This window comes from Geotrypetes seraphini, chromosome 1 (assembly GCF_902459505.1).
Source record: "Geotrypetes seraphini chromosome 1, aGeoSer1.1, whole genome shotgun sequence".
Lineage (NCBI taxonomy): Eukaryota > Metazoa > Chordata > Amphibia > Gymnophiona > Dermophiidae > Geotrypetes > Geotrypetes seraphini.
Window position 1 is genome coordinate 464325302 of NC_047084.1, and position 17579 is coordinate 464342880.

The following is a 17579-nucleotide window of genomic DNA, read 5'->3' on the forward strand; positions in this document are numbered from 1 at the left end:
AAAGAACTCGTTGGTAAAACCGTCCGGGCCTGGGGCTTTCCCAGCGGGTAGGGAAGATATGGCAGCTTCAATTTCTGATATAGTTATCGGAGAATCTAATTCCAATTTAACAGAGTCCGATACGGTCGGATGAGTTAAGGAGGTAAGGAAGGAATCTATACCCGATTCAGGAGCAGAAAATTCGGATTGGTATAAGGTAGCATAAAAATTTTCAAATTGAGAGGAAATTAAAGATCTGGTTTTGACTAGATGGCCTGATGGATCCTGAATAGCCGCGATATGTAATCTTTTGGATTTGGCTTTAAGGTATCTGGCCAAAGGGCAACCCATAAGATTATCTCCCATATAATGACCAGAAGTTGAAATAAAGATGTCACGTCGGGCTGTACATGAAACCAAAGTGTTATATTCATACTTAAGATTTTGGATACGTTGGAAAATAGCCGGGTCATGTAGGTGATTAGACATAAGTTGTAATTCTAAAGCTTTGATAGAACTTTCTAGTTCTTTTTCTTTTCGCATGGACTGTTTCTTTTTCCAGGAGGCAATTTTGATCAATTCACCTCTGAGGGTTGCTTTATATGCCTCCCAAACAATGGAAGGACATACTTCAGGATCCTTAGAATTTATTTCAAAAAACTCCACAGTGAAAGAGTTAATTTTTTCGACAATTTCCTCGTCTAGGAGCAAGGCATTATTTAGTCGCCAAGAAGGAGATTCTTTACGTGGGGCAGAGATGGATACATATAAAGAGATAGCAGCATGATCCGTAAGAGAGATTGGATGTATAATAGTATCAGTGAGATCTTGAATGAGAGAGGAGGACAAGAGAAAGAAATCGATTCTCGAATAGGTGTTATGTGGCGGTGAAAAATGTGTGTATTCTCTGCCCTTAGGGTGAAGCAAACGCCAAGGATCAACAAGGGAGAAGGCATCTTTTAAAGCATGAAGAGCTGTGAAAGACCTGGATTTGGAGGGTTTGCAAGAAGATGATCTATCAATATATATGTCTTGAATTTGATTAAAATCTCCTCCCAATATCAGAGAACAAGAACCATATTCAACCAGCGCCAGCTGAAGCTCTTTGAAAAAATCCGGATGGTCTTGGACAGGAGCGTAGATATTAAGAAACACAAAATCTATTGAGTGCACCGCAGCATGCACCAAACACCACCTTCCATCCGTATCTGTTTTGAAAGAATGAACAACAGGAGAAAGCTTATCACTGTGGAGTATTGATACACCATTTTTCTTTCTATGAGTTGCAGGGGAATATAGGTGAGTGGAAAATCCCTTTAATTGAAATTTCGAGGCAGCAGCGGGCGGGAGGTGGGTTTCCTGCAAATAAATCACATCAGGGTGTTTGTTGGACACATAATTAGCTATCTTTTTCCTTTTAATGGGATGATTCAGACCATTCACATTAAAGGAGAAAACATGTAAATCAGCCATAATCTATGTTATATCACCTCTGTCCAGAGAAAATAAATGATATAACCATAAGATCAGGTAAACACTCCTGTCCGAGAAGAGAGATAGAAAAAGCATGGGAATAAGAGAAAAGGAGCTAGTAATGTCAGCATAATGTATGGTCAGAAAAAAGAGGGACCACACTATCATGCATATTTTAAAACAGTTTAAGGGTGCTCCTGTGAGCACGGAGGAGTAACACATATGGAACAACTAGCAAAATCCACACCCACTCAATAACAGAAAACATGAGATTGGTGTGCTTAACCTTATACATAGTAAAACATACAACATGATATATGCATTTCATTTCACATCAACAGAAGAGAAACAGACAAAATAATCAGTGCCCTTTTCTGACAGCATATCAGCGCATTTATAAAGAATCCAGGAATGCTGCCAGATCCTCAGGCTCAGTGTAGGAAGTAGTGCGGTTGTTGTATGTTACTTTCATCCTCGCTGGGTACATAAGACCATATTTAGCTCCAATGTCTTTAAGATCTTGTCGGTGAGATAAGAAAGCATTTCTCTTCAAGGCAGTAGATTTAGCCAAATCTGGAACAATGAAGAACTTCCTGCCTTGGTGGAGCAATTGGGGTTTAGATTTAGCTGCTGTAAGAATTTGCAGCGTGTGCTGGAATCTGAGCAGTTTAGCCACTATAGGTCTGGGAGAAGAGGCATGTGCAGAGAGATGAGATGGCACGCGGTGAGCACGCTCTATTTCCAGTGGAGGTGAAAAGACAAGCCCCAGAGTAGTAGGCAGGAACGCAGAGAGAAAGGAAATCATGTCAGAGCCCTCTGACGATTCAGGCAGCCCAATAATTCGTAGATTAGATCTCCTGCTACGATTAGAAATATCTTCGAGGTCTCTCTGTAAGGTAAGGATAGTTTTATCATGTTTATTTACCGTCTCTTGTATGGATGGTATGGCAGCCGTTTTTTCTTCCAGGGCGTCTAAACGGTGACGTGCGTCCACAAATTGAGAGTTCAGTGCTTCAATCTCTCCTCTCAGAAGCTTGGTTTCTTCGACCTGCTCCTGTATAATCCCCCAGATTGATCTCATTTCCTTGAGGAGCAGATCTAATGAGGCCTCGTCGCCCTTCGGCGCCATTTTCTCCAGTGTGCTCGGGTCGGGTTTGGGCCTCTTACTGCTGAGTGGCGCGGGCGAATTCGGGTCGTTTTTCGCCGGTTTTGGAGGCGACATGGAGGTACCGGCGGCAAGATATCCCCAGCGGTAGAAAAATTATAAGGGGAAAAAGCACGATTTAGCTTGTTTTTTGGTGCGGGTGTGAAGAGCTGTTATGCCATGCGTGTTGTCTCCGCGGCGATCAGGCCACGCCCCCTGTGATCACTTTTCTAATCTGACTTTGCACACCTCTTTGAATAAGATTGAGCCAAATGATCAGCCGGGGGCTGGTGATATACCACAGAAAGGTATTGGGTTTTCCTTTCTTTTTTTTTTTTTTGAAATGTGCATTGTTAGATCTCATATGATTGAGTGTCTTCTTTTCTATCCAAACTTTGGTGGTCCTTTCTTTCATTCTATGACTTTTTATATTATTTGGTGTAAACTGCTCTGATCCTAATTTGGTAACTGCAGTATCTAAAGTCAATAAACAAAAACATTAACCCACATTTTTAGACAGGTTTCTTATACCCTATTCTCCATCCAGGACACTAGGGCCTCTTCTATCAAACTGCGCTATGAGCGTCGGGAGCAGCTCAGCTCTCTGCGCTAAAAATTGCTAACGCAGTTTGATAGAAGAGGCCCTAAGTTCTATTGAACAACATCTCCTCTGTATCCCTTCCTTAAAGGTCATTAGTACCCAACATACTGACATCGTCTCAATTACAGCTCCCCAACTCTGAAATTCCTTACCAGTCTATCTTAGGGAAGAAACAGTATTAATTAGGTTTAAGGCAGTGGTTCCCAAACCTGTCCTGGGGGAGCCCCAGCCAGTCAGGTTTTCAAGATATCCCTAATGAATATGCATGAGAAAGATTTGCATACCTGTCACTTCCATTATATGCAAATCTCTCTCATGCATATTCATTAGGGATATCTTGAAAACCTGATTGGCTGGGGGTCCCCCAGGACAGGTTTGGGAACCACTGGTTTAAGGGTTCCCTGAAAAGTTTCCTTTATAGCAGGGGTGTCAAAGTTCCTTCCTGAGGGCCGCAATCCAGTCGGGTTTTCAGGATTTCCACAATGAATATGCATGAGATCTATTTGCATGCACTGCTTACATTGTATGCTAATAGATCTCATGCATATTCATTGGGAAAATCCTGACAACCCGACTAGATTGTGGCCCTCAAGAATGGACTTTGACACCCCTGCTTTATAGGGATGCCTTGGAAAACTAATGTCTTCAGATACAGGCAACTAAACTCATATTCCGCTCAAATCTCCTGCATACAGCTCTATTCTCAGCTACTCCAACCCCTTCCTAAATGTACTACCCTTTATATGTTCTCCTTTTCTATAATATATTGTAGTTCTATTCCCTTTCCCTGATCCTCGTGAGTCAAGTTTTATATGTACCCACTTTTAGTAATGTACATCGCTTAGAATTTTTTTATAAGTGTTTGCATCAAATTTTATATAAAACTTGAAAATTGAAACGTTACTCTACCAGTTGTGAAATGGCAAAGATTAGATTGGCCTAATGATCTTTATCTGTTAAAAAAAAAAAAAATAATTCTCAATGGTAGGTGTCAGTTTGGGTGGGGCAGCACAGAGTACAACCCATCTTTTTCTCCCTGAAGACCAAAAACACGAGGAGAGGTAATGAGAGAAAATGACAAGAGGACAGAGAATGTGAGCATTTCATAGCAACTCCGCAGACCATGAGGTAGTCAGTTTAGTACCAATAGGTTATAACTACCTAGAAACCAACCAAGCCAGGTTGGTGGCGAGTAGCTGCTATCTAATTCAGCTGAACCAGAGAGACTAGATATTAGGACAAAAACCTCATTAGTTCCGGTATTTATTTTGATTATTTAACAACTGGATAAAAAGACCTGGTAGGAGCGTAGTGCTGGATTAAGTATAGGAGTTTGTGTGCACACCTACCCAGACCGGCAAAGAAGCCCTAGGATTGTCTGAGAGCAATCAGGTTAGCAAGTCCTCAGAGCATGGACGACCTGACTAACAGATCCCGAAACAGGGGAACTACACCAGATTTTGTGAAGCCGTGGATACCCTGAAAACCTGACTTGAAGAGGGGTCCTCAAGACAGGTTGGGAACCACTGCACTAGCTAGTTTTCAAAAATAATCTACTTAGGTAGTCTCTTTGAAAATTTGCTGCAAATTACAGCATCTATGATAAAAATTGTCAGTGTTCTTTGCAACTATTTGGAAACTATTTGGCTATTTGGAAATTTCCCTGTATACGTGGCAGAATGCGCAAGTCCTTCAGAGAGGTGGTGGTAACCAATGGGAATTGGATGAGACAGGATCCTTTCCATTCATAGTCTGGCTGCCATCCTTCAAACTATGATTACTGAACCTTTCTAATACAGTGTGTAATTTAACATAAACTAAACTTATTCTTGTCTTCATTTCCTTCTACCCCAAAAACATTGTCCTCCAGAACTCTAGACAGCAATTTGAATGAGGTGGGTACCGGATATCCTAGAAAGACAGGGCTGAAAGAAATCTCAAGTAGGTTATTTAGAATCACAGTAGACTAGATGGCACTTCTGGACATTCTTCCCCCATCCCCACCCTCTTTCTGCTGCCAGATTTTACTGTACCTAGACCTGCTCTTAAAACCCTCTCTAGGTAACTGCCTTTACGAATAATAAGATATTTTGCTTCATTACCACCCTTCAAATCCTGTTCATTCTCCTCTCTAGGATTTGACCAGTACTTTACCAGCCGCTCCCTGGAGAACAACCGCAGGAACATCTGGTTTGCTGAGTTTTGGGAAGACGATTTTAAATGCAAGCTCATGCGGTCTGGAGCCCAGCCAGAAGAGACATCCAGAAAATGTACAGGTAACACCGATGCACTTTGTCATCCTTGGCAACCCATTCCCTCGAGAAGTCGATGGGTAAGGGGTCCTATACCACCTTCCCAGCAGTCTATTACAATGCTTCCCAGACCTCTTCTGGAGGCACACATAACCAGTTAAGGTTTCAGGATCACCACACTGAATATGCATGAGATAGATTGGAAACCCAGGGTATATATGGCGTAGTAAGGGGGGGGAAGGCAGGGAGCACACCATCCCGGGCACTGTCTCGGGGGAAACGGCACCTCTCCGCCACCCCGGTCCTTCCACGCCATGCGCACGCCTTTCTTTCCCCCCATGTCTCCAACTCTTCGCCAGCGCAAGCAGCAGCTCCAACCTTTTTGCTCATGCCGGCTTCGGCTCTCCCTCTGACCAGGAAGTGACAGAGGAAGCGCCAAGGCAGGCAGCAGGTGGTGAAGTTAAAGAGGTACAAGGGAAGGGGGCATGGCGGGGGCAAGGAGGGGGTGGGGAAGGAGCAAGGGGCAGAGAAGGGGGGTGCACCACCACTCCGGGTGCCTCCCATCTTTGCTACGTCACTGCAGGATATACAAATCAACAGCATGCGTATTCATTGTGGTTGATCCTGAAAACTTGACTGGCTGGATGTGCCTCCAGGAGAGGGCTGAGAAACACTGATCTTTTGCGCATGGCTTCCTTTCCCTGGATCTGGTTAGTACTGCCCCTGCATAGGTGCCAACATTTTAGAGTGATTCAGGGGTGCCACATACTATACAAATTGCCCCCTCCCTGGATACAGTGAAGGAGCTTACTCAATAGTGGAAGCACTCAGCACCCACAGAGCATGGCTTCCCAAACATGTCTTGTGAATCTCACAACTAGTAAGGTTTCCAGGATCTCCGCAATGAATATGCATTAGATAAATTTGCATCTGTTGGATCTCCAGTGCATGTGCAGACTTGTCTCCCTCGTATGCATTGTGGATATCCTGGAAACCTGACTGGCTGTGGGATATCCAGGACAGGTGTGTGAAGCCCTGCCTCTGATTCTTTACTTCTTCTAACAGGGTCATGTGGAGGTAGAATCAGGATGCAGGTGACATGTAGATGTGTTTCTCTGTTTTCTATAGATCCTACTGTGGCAGTTATTGCAAGGCTGTTTCATGCTGACACTCTGGTTCAGGGAGGTGTGCTTGAAAGAGACCATAAAGAAAAGGATAACTGCTTAGAGAATTGCCAGTGCCAAGTGACACAGGTTTTTGTGGGATACTTTCTGGGACATTCCTCTTTTTTGAACCTGCATCCCATTGCATTGTGGAGTTTGTAGTCCTTATACTTTTAATCTAAAAATCATCACTGCCAATATTCAGATTATTACTATCATTTTAGTATTTATATACCACTTATAGCCTAAGAGTGATGATTTTTAGATTAAAAGTACTCAAGCATTAAAAGTACTCAAGCATTTTTCCCTTTCTGTCCTGGAGAGCTCACACGCAATCCCCCATTGCCCAGGTATTTAGATAAAGTGACTTGCCCAGGGTCACAAGAAGCAGCATGGGATTTGAACCTATCACCTCTAGGAGCTGAAGGAGCTAAAAGTCTTCCTCTAGAAACTGGATCACATTTCCCAGTGGCAGGAAAATCTATTCTTAGAGACAATGCCTGAAACATAATATAAAGTTATCATAAATAGAAAAGGGTGATTATTGTAAGGTATGATGTTCTTAATAAAGAAGTGTTCTTGGGGAGGGAGGCACTATTTATTTATTAATGTAATTTAATTTCCAGTGCAATAGGTGAGACATTCTAGACAAGTGTACCATCATGTGCCATCTGCAGAAGGAATCCAGTTCGAATTTTTCTCTGTTCCTCCTCTGTACTTCACTGAGCTCCTTAGCTCCACCCACAGTTTATCCCTTCTGCACGAGTGCCTACAGGAGTGTGTTCGTTCTGCTCTCCACATTTTATTATTTTATTCAGTGGTTTTAGTCCTTATTTCTTTGGGATTCTCGTGCTCTGAGCATTTCTTTCGCTTTGCCTGCATTGAGAACACACAGACTTATGTCTGTAGCTGACAGGCCAATCCCAGTGGGTTCCTGTTAGCCAGCTTGCTTAGTTGTCTGTGGAACTCATGGCTGTCCCTGAAGTTGTTACATTACATTACATTGGTGTCTTCTATCCCGCCAATACCTTTCAGTTCTAGGCGGTTTACAACAAGAGTTGACCTGGGCATTTCCAGAGAGAATACATGGTTAATAGATGTAGTATGCGATACAGCAGGGTTGAAACCATGGAAGACTGCGAAGATCTGCAAAGGGACCTAACGACACTAGAAGAATGGGCCAAAAAGTGGCAAATGAGCTTTAACGTAGGGAAATGCAAGGTCATGCATGAAGGGAAAAAGAACCCGATGTTCAGCTACAAAATGGGGGGATCACTGCTAGGGGTAAGTAACCTTGAAAGAGACCTGGGAGTGATGGTAGACACAACTTTGAAGGCGTTGGCACAGTGCGCCACTGCCTCAAGAAAAGCAAACAAAATGTTGGGTATCATTAAGAAGGGTATCACGACCAGGACGAAGGAGGTCATCCTGCCACTGTATCGTACAATGGTGCGCCCACATCTGGAATACTGTGTCCAGTACTGGTCACCGTACCTCAAGAAGGACATGGCAGTACTTGAGGGAGTCCAGAGAAGAGCAACTAAACTGATAAAGGGTATGGAAAACCTCTCATATACTGACAGACTGAAAAAGCTGGGGCTGTTCTCCCTGGAAAAGCGGAGACTTAGAGGAGACATGATAGAAACCTTCAAGAACCTGAAGGGTATAGAAAAGGTAGACAGGGACAGATTTTTCAGATTATGGGGAACCACAAGTACAAGGGGGCACTCGGAGAAATTAAAAGGGGACAGGTTTAGAACAAATGCCAGAAAGTTCTTTTTCACCCAGAGAGTGGTGGATACATGGAACGCGCTTCCAGAGGCTGTGATAGGCCGGAACACGTTACAAGGCTTCAAAGAAGGTTTGGATAGGTTCCTAGAGGATAAAGGAATTGAGGGGTACAGATAGGAGTAGAGATAGGTCATAGGGATAGTATGGGACCACTGCTCAGGCAATGGGCCTGATGGGCCGCCATGGGAGCGGACCGCTGGGCGAGATGGACCTCTGGTCTGCCTCAGCGGAGGCAACTTCTTATGTTCTTATGTTCTTATCTATGGAGGATTGATCAGGTTTAGTTAGATCATTTGACAAATTTCTTGAATAGAAAATTTCTAAGTTCTTTCCTGAATGTTTTGTAGTTGGTCAGCAGATTGGAGAGGTGGTGGTCTAGTTTAGCTGTCCGTCATATATTTTTTTGCTTTGTATACCTTTGATTGGGAGGTGGATAAATTGTGCATGAGTTCTCCTTGGTCTGGATATGTTTTTCCCAATTAGGCGGTTGCTCAGATAGTTTGGTCCATGTCCATTTAGGGCTTTGAATAGGGTGCAGTAGAATTTGTATTGTATGTGTGCTTGTACTGGGAGCTAGTGTGAATCTCTGAAAGCGGTGGTCATATTTTTTCAGCGATTTCAATACTTTCAATACTAAGAGCTGTATTTTGGACTGTTTGTAATTGTTTTAGCATGTTGGTTGGGCATGACAGGTATAGAATGTTACAGTAGTCCAGGAGTCCTAGGATTAGTGCTTGTACCAAGAGTTTGAATTGTTCATTGTAGAAGTGTTTTTGGATTTGCCTTAGGTTGCGTATGGTTGCAAATGCCTTCTGGATCGTTTTGCTGATTTGAAGTTGCATGGTTGTCTCACCTACTGTTAGCTGTTGAACAAGCCTGTAATAGGACCCGCCAGAACCTCTCTGAGCTCCCTCAGTATCCTGGGATGGATCAGGTCCGGTCCCATCGCTTTGTCCACTTTCAGTTTTTTAAGTTGGTCATAAACACTTTCCTCCGTGAATGGCGCAGAATCTACTCCATTTTCCCATGTAACTTTGCCAGACAATCTCGGTCCTTCTCCAGGATTTTCTTCGTGAACACAGAGCATAAGTATTTGTTTAGCACGTTTGATTTTTCCTCATCACTCTTCACATATCGGTTCCTAGCATCTTTTAGTTTAGAAATTCCATTTTCATCTTCCTCCTTTCACTGATATATCTGAAAAAAAATTTTGACTCCCTTTTTTACATTTTTAGCCATTTGCTCATCTATCTGCGCTTTCGCCAGACGTATCTCCCTCTTGGCTTCTTTCAGTTTCACCTGGTAGTCCTTTCTGTACTCATCTTCTTGAGTTTTTTAATATTTCAGGAACGCCAACTCTTTTGCCTTTATTTTCTCCGCCAGTAGTTTGGAGAACCATGTCGGTTTCCTTTTTCTCTTATTTTTATTTCTTCATTCATTGATCTTTATGTAGACTTTCTTCTTTGCAGTAATTATGATTTTGATCTTCTTGATGTTCATATAAAGTCCCATCTTCATGCAAGGGCCATCTCAGTGCTATGCACTGTCCTAAAATAAATTGGCTAAAGGTGAAGAATATTATACTTTTCTAGAAAACATGGTGATAGCAGAGAAATTATTTTTTTCCACACTCTCAGTAAATTAGAAATAGATCACATACAACAGTGGTTCTTGAACCTGTCCTAGGGGACCCCTGTCCAGTCGGATTTTCAAGATATTCCTAATGAATATGCATGAGGCAGATTTACATATAACAGAGGTGACAGGCATGCAAATATGCCTCTTGCTTATTCATTAGGGATGTCTTCAAAACCCATCTAGATGGGGGGTCCCCCAGGACAAGTTTAAGAACCACTGGCATACAGAACTATCCCGAGCTGGTTTCTTACACCAAAGGATAAGTACCTCCTTCCAGTGAGTGAAGAAACAGAAGAAGAAAGACCAAATGATGTTTGATCAGTTTGAAAGGGTATGGGTCATTTGGAGATATGCTGTAATAATCTTCACAGTGGCCAATAGTTTCTGCAAGGATAAAACCAAAGGAATGTCAAATGAGGGTATTGATCTTATAAGAAGATGGAAAATATACCAAACCAATGGAAACTGCTGGACCTTCAGTAGGAAAGATATGATAGATGATCAACTGTCTGCAATCTTTTGCAAAAAATAAGTTGTGAACCAATCTGAGGTCAGTTTCTGTGATTGAAATTCAGTCATAGAATAATAAAAACTTTCAGAGGGGTAATGATGTTAGTCTGTTGCAACAAAAGTGACAGATAAGCAACAACAAAAGAAGGCAGACCTAGTCAAATCAAGGTTCATTAAGGGGGCGCTCAGGGTCACAGACTATGCACACCGCACAAACCACGTGCAATCTAATGTGAATGGTATCAAAATAAAGGGTGCTCTCAGTGTGAACCACCAGCGATAGGAGTCCATATCCAACACTTCACTTTTAGGTAGAGGTGATAAACCCCCACCCACACACCATCATAGAGCACCCTGAGTGTGCTGAAAATCAAAGTAAAAATATCCACCAATCAAACCAATAAATCAACAGGTGAGTAAACCAATGAAACCTGAGCGACCCCTAAACGAACCCTGCCAGCTGAAACCCCAAAAAGATACGAGCAAAAAAATCAAAATACAAAACAAAAAATAATGTACTTATCTGCAAAATGGAAAATAACATAGCTGAAGCACAAGAAGAATACGCCAGGCAAGCAGGTTCAACCGCGCTGGTTTCGGGGAGGAGCCCTTCTTCAGGAACCTAAACACCCGACTGAAACGAAACGCTGTTTTTTTTGTTTCTTTTGTGGGGTTTTTTTTTTTTTTTGTGACAAAAGTGACAGAGGCAGGTAGCACCTATACACTAACAAGTGTATTGAGGTATGAATTTTCAGTGACTAGAGTCCACTTCATCAGATACACAGAATGAATAGGGCTGATGAGGTTCTTTATCAGTCCAAAAAGCATAGCTGGTTGTTACTGTAGTTACCTATGTTTAGAATTACATAAATAGTGCACCAGGTAACCCGAACATGCAAAAACAAAACAGATTTCAGCAACAAGAAAAGGGTACAGCTTCAGGGTGCCTCAAGATGCACAAAGGAGTGCACTGAGGGGCATGATCCTTTATCACCCCCCCAAAAAGGTAGGTAAAACTTATATGTTGATGGTTGTTGTGACATTACCTTCTGGGATTGGGCAGTGGGTGGAGCTAGCTAAATCACAGGTGCCTAGCAAGAGGGGAAAGATGCTGTGGAGAGCGGTTGAAACATAAAGCAATGTGTGTGCCGCAAAAGATAGTATGAGTTAGTTGTAGCAAAAAAAAAAGAGGATAATTTTTGTCTAAAAACTTGGGAAACTGCAAAAATATTTTATTTATTGATTCAATTTTCTATACCGTTCTCCCAGGGGAGCTCAGAACGGTTTATGTGAATTTATTCAGGTACTCAAGCATTTTTCCCTGTCTGTCCTGGTGGGCTCACAACTTATCTAATGTACCTGGGGCAATGGGGGGATTAAGTGACTTGCCCAGGGTCACAAGAAGCAGTGTGGGTTTGAACCCACAACCTCAGGTCTTGTCATTTGGAGGTGTTTGTTATGTTTGTATTTTTATATTGTTGTAATTTTTGGTAGCTTTTTTTCATAACAGACAATAAAAAATATTAAAATACACAAAAATAAATAAAGAAATATTCTTAAATACAGGTTTCTAGCTAGATTTTACTAGGAAATCAGCGTCAGAGCCAGGATTAGAACCAAAGACACTCGGACCTGATCACAGTCTTCCTATTTTGATAGGAGAGGAGAGGATTGGAAAAGACTCGGCATATGAGCAGGAGGGAAAAGTGCAGTTCGTGATCGATGCAGTGTATGCCATGGCCCATGCCCTCCACAACATGCACAGTGACCTCTGTTCTGGTGCTGCAGGAGTCTGTGAAAGAATGGATCCCATGAATGGGCGCCTGCTCCTGCAGTACATCCTCGCTGTCAACTTCAATGGTAGGTTCATGGTACCATTTTGTTCTGTTGTTTTGGCAAAGATCAAGGAGACAAACAGGGAAAAAAGATGGACAGAGATGAAGAAGTAAAAGTTACAAAGATAGAAGAAAGGAAAACAAAGATGTAAAAATGAGGAAAAGAGAAGGAAATTAGCAAGCTGCAAAGAGATAAGCATAAGAGAAGTTACATAAAGGAAAAATAAATTAGGGCAATAAGTTGGGACTGAGGCAAAACATAACAAATAAAGGAAAAGATGCTAACAATGAGACAAGAAATAAATGGGAAGAGAACAACAAACAGAATAAACAAGAAAGACAGAAAAGGAAAAAAAGCAAGAGAGAGAAGGGAGAACAGTTATGAAAACAGAGTCATAGAGAGGAAGACAGAATGTGACCTGAAAGAAAAAACAGTGAGAAACAAGAAAGGTAAATAGAGAAGTTAGAGATTGGGAGAAAGGATAAAAGAAAAAAAGAGAAGGAAGGGGAACAAAGAAAGGAATAAAGACACAAGAGAAAGAAAGGATAAAGAGACAAGAGAGAAAAAAATAAAAAAAAGATGTTACATAGACTTAAAAAAGTAGGAGAAAACAAAGTGAGACAAAAGGGAAGAAAAATAAACAATGGGAAAAAGTGAGAATGATGAAAAAAGAGGAGAGTGAAAAGAAGAGATGGATACATAAAAAGATCAGTTAGACAATGAAAATGAGTTAGGGAGAGAAAATTATGGAGAGAAGGAGGAGAATGAGTTAAAAAGAGATATAGAAAACAATTATAAGGAGTGAGAAATGTAAGAGCAAATAATGATTTAACAAGAGATACACAGAGTAAATTAGGGACAGAGAACGAATGAGTTGCAGAAAGATAGTATTCCTCCTTTCTCCATATTCATATTCATGGAAGAGGTAAGGATAGGCATTTTATACAGTAAGGGGGCAATTCTAAATGGAGGTGTCACAAAGTGGCACACTTACTGGGGAATTCTATAAATGGAGCCTAAAGTTGGTCCAAAAAAGATCTGCAGAAAAAATCAGCCAGGAGCAACCAAAACAAAACTGCAGACTGTGTACAAGATGCAGGCAAATTTTAATATGACAAGAACACAATATATAAAACCCTTTTACCAATAAAGGGACCCGACACGGTCCGTGTTTCGGACAAACCTTCGTCAGGGGTCCATGGTAAAATAGGGGGGCTAAAAAATGCCACAAAAAAATGAAGAATCTCAACGGGATGCCTGTGTGTATCAAGTTCGCCAAAAAAGCCAACAGCAGTAAAGCGTATCAAAAAGAAAAGTTGGTGCCTACATCAGTGTGCTTAGCTGATGTGGGCCCCTAACTTACCCCCTCTTTTACGAACACATAGCGCGGGTTTGAGCGCCGGTTGCTACGGTAACTGCTCCGACTCATAGAATTCCTATGAGCGTCGGAGTAGTTACCGCCGCTGCCGGCGCTAAAACCCACGCTATGCATTCGTAAAAAAAAGGGGTTAATTGTTTAATAGACTTAATCAGCGCCAATAATTGCCAATTAGCATGTCATATAAAAATTTTTTTGATCCATACTGCTTTGGGAGATGTCCCTGAGGTTGCCCCTGATGAAGGATACGAAACGGGGCTCTGTAGGGCAATCAGTTGGCACCCCGCATGATATAACAAACAGCGGTTTGCAGATAAGTTCCTGTTTTTCATCCATTTTATTAAGGGTTTAAAATTCACCAGGCTTTATATTTCTCAGGAGCTTTTTCACCAATGCCATTTAAAAGCACTGTTGAATTGTTGATTTATTTATTTCAATTCTATTTAAATTTAATTCTCCACACCATATAGACAGCAGGTTTTTTGGGCGATTGATAACAATTTTTGCATTCATTTATAGTTTAAAGAGAAAAAGAAAAAAAGCAGTTTTAAAAAAAACTTTTGCACTATGATAGATTTTTAGATTAGCCCACAGAGTGTTTTAAAATGATGTGAGAGGGTAATGTCTGCCAAGCACGTTGGTGCATTTGGTGGTGTTGAACCCTGGTGAACTCGGATAAAACCTTCCACATGAGTTCCCACTTACTGATGTAACACTCTGTTTATAATTTCCAACCAAACATTTGGTATAAGGGGCTCAGTTAGCCCGAAACCCTTCAGGTGTCTGGAGAATAGAGAGCAGGTCTGGTTTTTGGAGAATAAAAAAATCTGAAAAACATGGCTTTTCCAGAAATCTTGGTTAGGGGTTTAGACAGACTATGATTTTGCACTGTATGTCTGCCTCTGTGAAGCGATAATAATAATAATAATAACAGCTTATATACCGCAATACCGTGAAGTTCTATGCGGTTTACAAAAGATTAAGCAAAGGTACGTCATCTGGAACCCTCTGTATCAGAATGTCTTTGTTAGAGGTTTAATCTGATTTTAATCTGCTTTGTAAGTCTTCTTATGTGTAACGATAATACTATTGAAACCCGCCTCGAACTCTGCTTTGGAGGATTTGGTGAGATATAAGGTCACATATAACATAGCTGACATAAATTGCACCTAATTGGTTGATAGGCGCCTACCACTTTGACACAGGCACTTAAGCCCGGATTCTACAAGAGCCGCCAAAAGTTATGCATCAGTAGCCGCCCTACCACTGCATATCTTAATTGGTTTAATTGCCTTTAATTGATGTGATAATTGATTTTGTCATTTAAAAGCAATTAAATGGTCATTAGAAAAAAAATTAATACAGCGCCTCCACAAACGGCGCCTATCAGCACCTAAGGGTAAAACGCCAGAAGTACCCATGGGCATTGGTAGGTGCCTCTCCATAGTTGTGATTCTCGTCACAGATAGACGCCGGAAATGTAGGCCTTGAAAACCCTGGCCTACATTTCTGGCACCCATCTGTGACGTGGCGGCGAGTCTATAAATGGTACTGTTGCATGATTGACACGTGATCAGCACAGTTTGTGGGCATATGCCAATCTTGGCACTGCTTATAAAATCTAGACCTTAGTCCGAGGTGCCTATCACAAAGTAGATGTAGTTAGAGGATGGATTGAGGGCGTGTTTTGTATGTAGGCACCTGTTTTGGTTTTAGTTAGGCACACGCATTTAGGCCAAGAAAACCTTGTCATAAATATGGTGCGCCTAAAAGTTAGGACGCCTAGCAAAGCCTGAGGCTGCTTAGGCGGTGCTAAGCATGATTCTATAAAGTGCGTCTAACTTTTATAAAATTGCGCTTAGAGCTGCACTAATCAGCGCCTAATTTTTAGGTGCAATATATAGTGCCAATTCTATAATGGCAATAGTGCCAATTCTATAATGGCAATAGGCTAGCTACAAGGGTTCTTCAAAAAGTTACCGCACTTTCATATTTTCGTGGGCTTAACGAAAAACATCCTTTTCTGATGGTATTAAGAAATTAGTAGGATGCTGGGAAAAATGTTATCGCAAAACAAGGTAATTATATGGAAAAGTGATGTAATGTAATGTAATTTATTTCTTATGTACCGCTAAACTCCGTTAGGATTCTAAGCGGTTTACAGAAAAATAGACAATATTTTTATTTTTGGTGCATTAAAATTATAAGTAAAATAGGTACTTAGAAATTCCCTTACTGTCCCGAAGGCTCACAATCTAACTAAAGTACCTGGAAAAATGACAATTAGTAGAGTAATGAAGAAATAAAATAGAGAATAGATGAGAAAAATAAGAAAATAAACATTCTAATAAGACTACAATGATCTAAAGGACTGTGAAAGGTTGAAAAAAGAGGGGAGATAAGAATAGATGCAGAGGGAGAACCGTTGAAGCAATAGAATTCTGGGGAAATTTAAATGAAATTTGAATGATAAAATAAAACAAAATAAGTGGTAAAACAATAAGTGAGATTAAAAAATATATCATAAACTAAAAAGAATTGAAAATAAAATCAAAACAGTCGAAACTGATGTGATTTGCTTTTGAGACATTTAATAAATAGTGTTTTTGAAGATCCCTCGTAGTTTTAGAATAGAAGTGCAAGACTGTTTTGGCATGCCAAAATATACGCATGACTTCTTATGCCAGGTCAACAGCTGGTATAAGTTGGTTCACCTAAGTGTGCCATGCAGCACGGGCAACAATTAGTATTTTACTAGTTGCATGCATCACATGGTGATATACCTGTGCTCTGCCCTTGTTACAGCCCTCTTTCGGGTGTGCACAATGCAAGATGTGCATCCAGTTTGTAGAACAATGCCAAGCAAGTGCCAGTTAATGGTGCCAATTCCACATGTATGTGCCTCTATTCTAGGCACAATTGGTGCCTTACTTTAAGTGTGCCTTATAGAATTGCCCTTTAAAGGGTTAAAGAGCACCAGAAATGCTAATGAGACAGAATTCTGGTGATCTCCAGGGAAGGAAAGCTAATGCTGGGGAGAGGAGGAAACACATGCCTCAGTCTAGCATACATGACTTCTCTGATCTCTTAGCAGCCTGGTCATCATTTCAATATATCACTTTATATTATTAAGCTAGCCATTCCCTCATCATTAGCCTTTAAGCTTTCTCATCCTCATACAAGAAACTTTTTAATTTAGTAGCCGTTTCGTTATGGAATTTTCAGCTGACTGAACTGAGATGTGAATACAATTGTCTGAGATTTTGTAAATTGCTGAAATATTGATTATTCAGAAAATATCTATCTTTGTAGTTTTAATTTCTTATTTGAGTCATTATTTTTGAGCAGTAAATTAAATAATAGAAATATGAATGTATATTGTTATTTTGCTTAGGTGATATATTATTTTATATTTAATTTTAAGAACATAAGAACAGCCTTACTGGGTCAGACCAATGGTCCATCTAGCCCAATATCCCGTCTTCACAGAGGCCAATCCGAGTCACAAGTATCTGGCAAAAACCCAAATAGTAGCAGTATTCCATGTCACCGATGACAGTCTCAACAGCTGACTGGACTTTTCATCCAAGAACTTGTCCAAACCTTTTTTAAAACCAGCTATATTAATCGTTCTTACTATATCCTCTGGCAACATGTTCCAGAGCTTAACTATGCTCTGAGTAAAAAAATATTTCCTCCTATTGGTTTTAAAAGTATTACTTTGTAACTTCAAGTGTCTCCTAGTCTTTGTAAATCTCGATGCAGTAAAAAAAAAAAAAAAAATTGATCCACTCGTACCCTTGCCACAGACCCT

General features: G+C 40.9%; 1 protein-coding gene across 2 annotated transcripts in view; it reads left to right on the forward strand.

Moving 5' to 3' along the window:
* Positions 1-17579, forward strand: part of LOC117363753 (metabotropic glutamate receptor 6-like) — a 51575-nt gene that overhangs the window by 24334 nt on the left and 9662 nt on the right. The window contains exons 5-6 of one of the 2 annotated variants that reach the window (XM_033952051.1): positions 5333-5473; positions 12211-12411. In XM_033952051.1, coding sequence (XP_033807942.1) covers positions 5333-5473; positions 12211-12411 — 342 coding nt within the window. The remainder of the gene's footprint in view (positions 1-5332; positions 5474-12210; positions 12412-17579) is intronic. The other variant, XM_033952143.1, reaches the window with a different exon arrangement.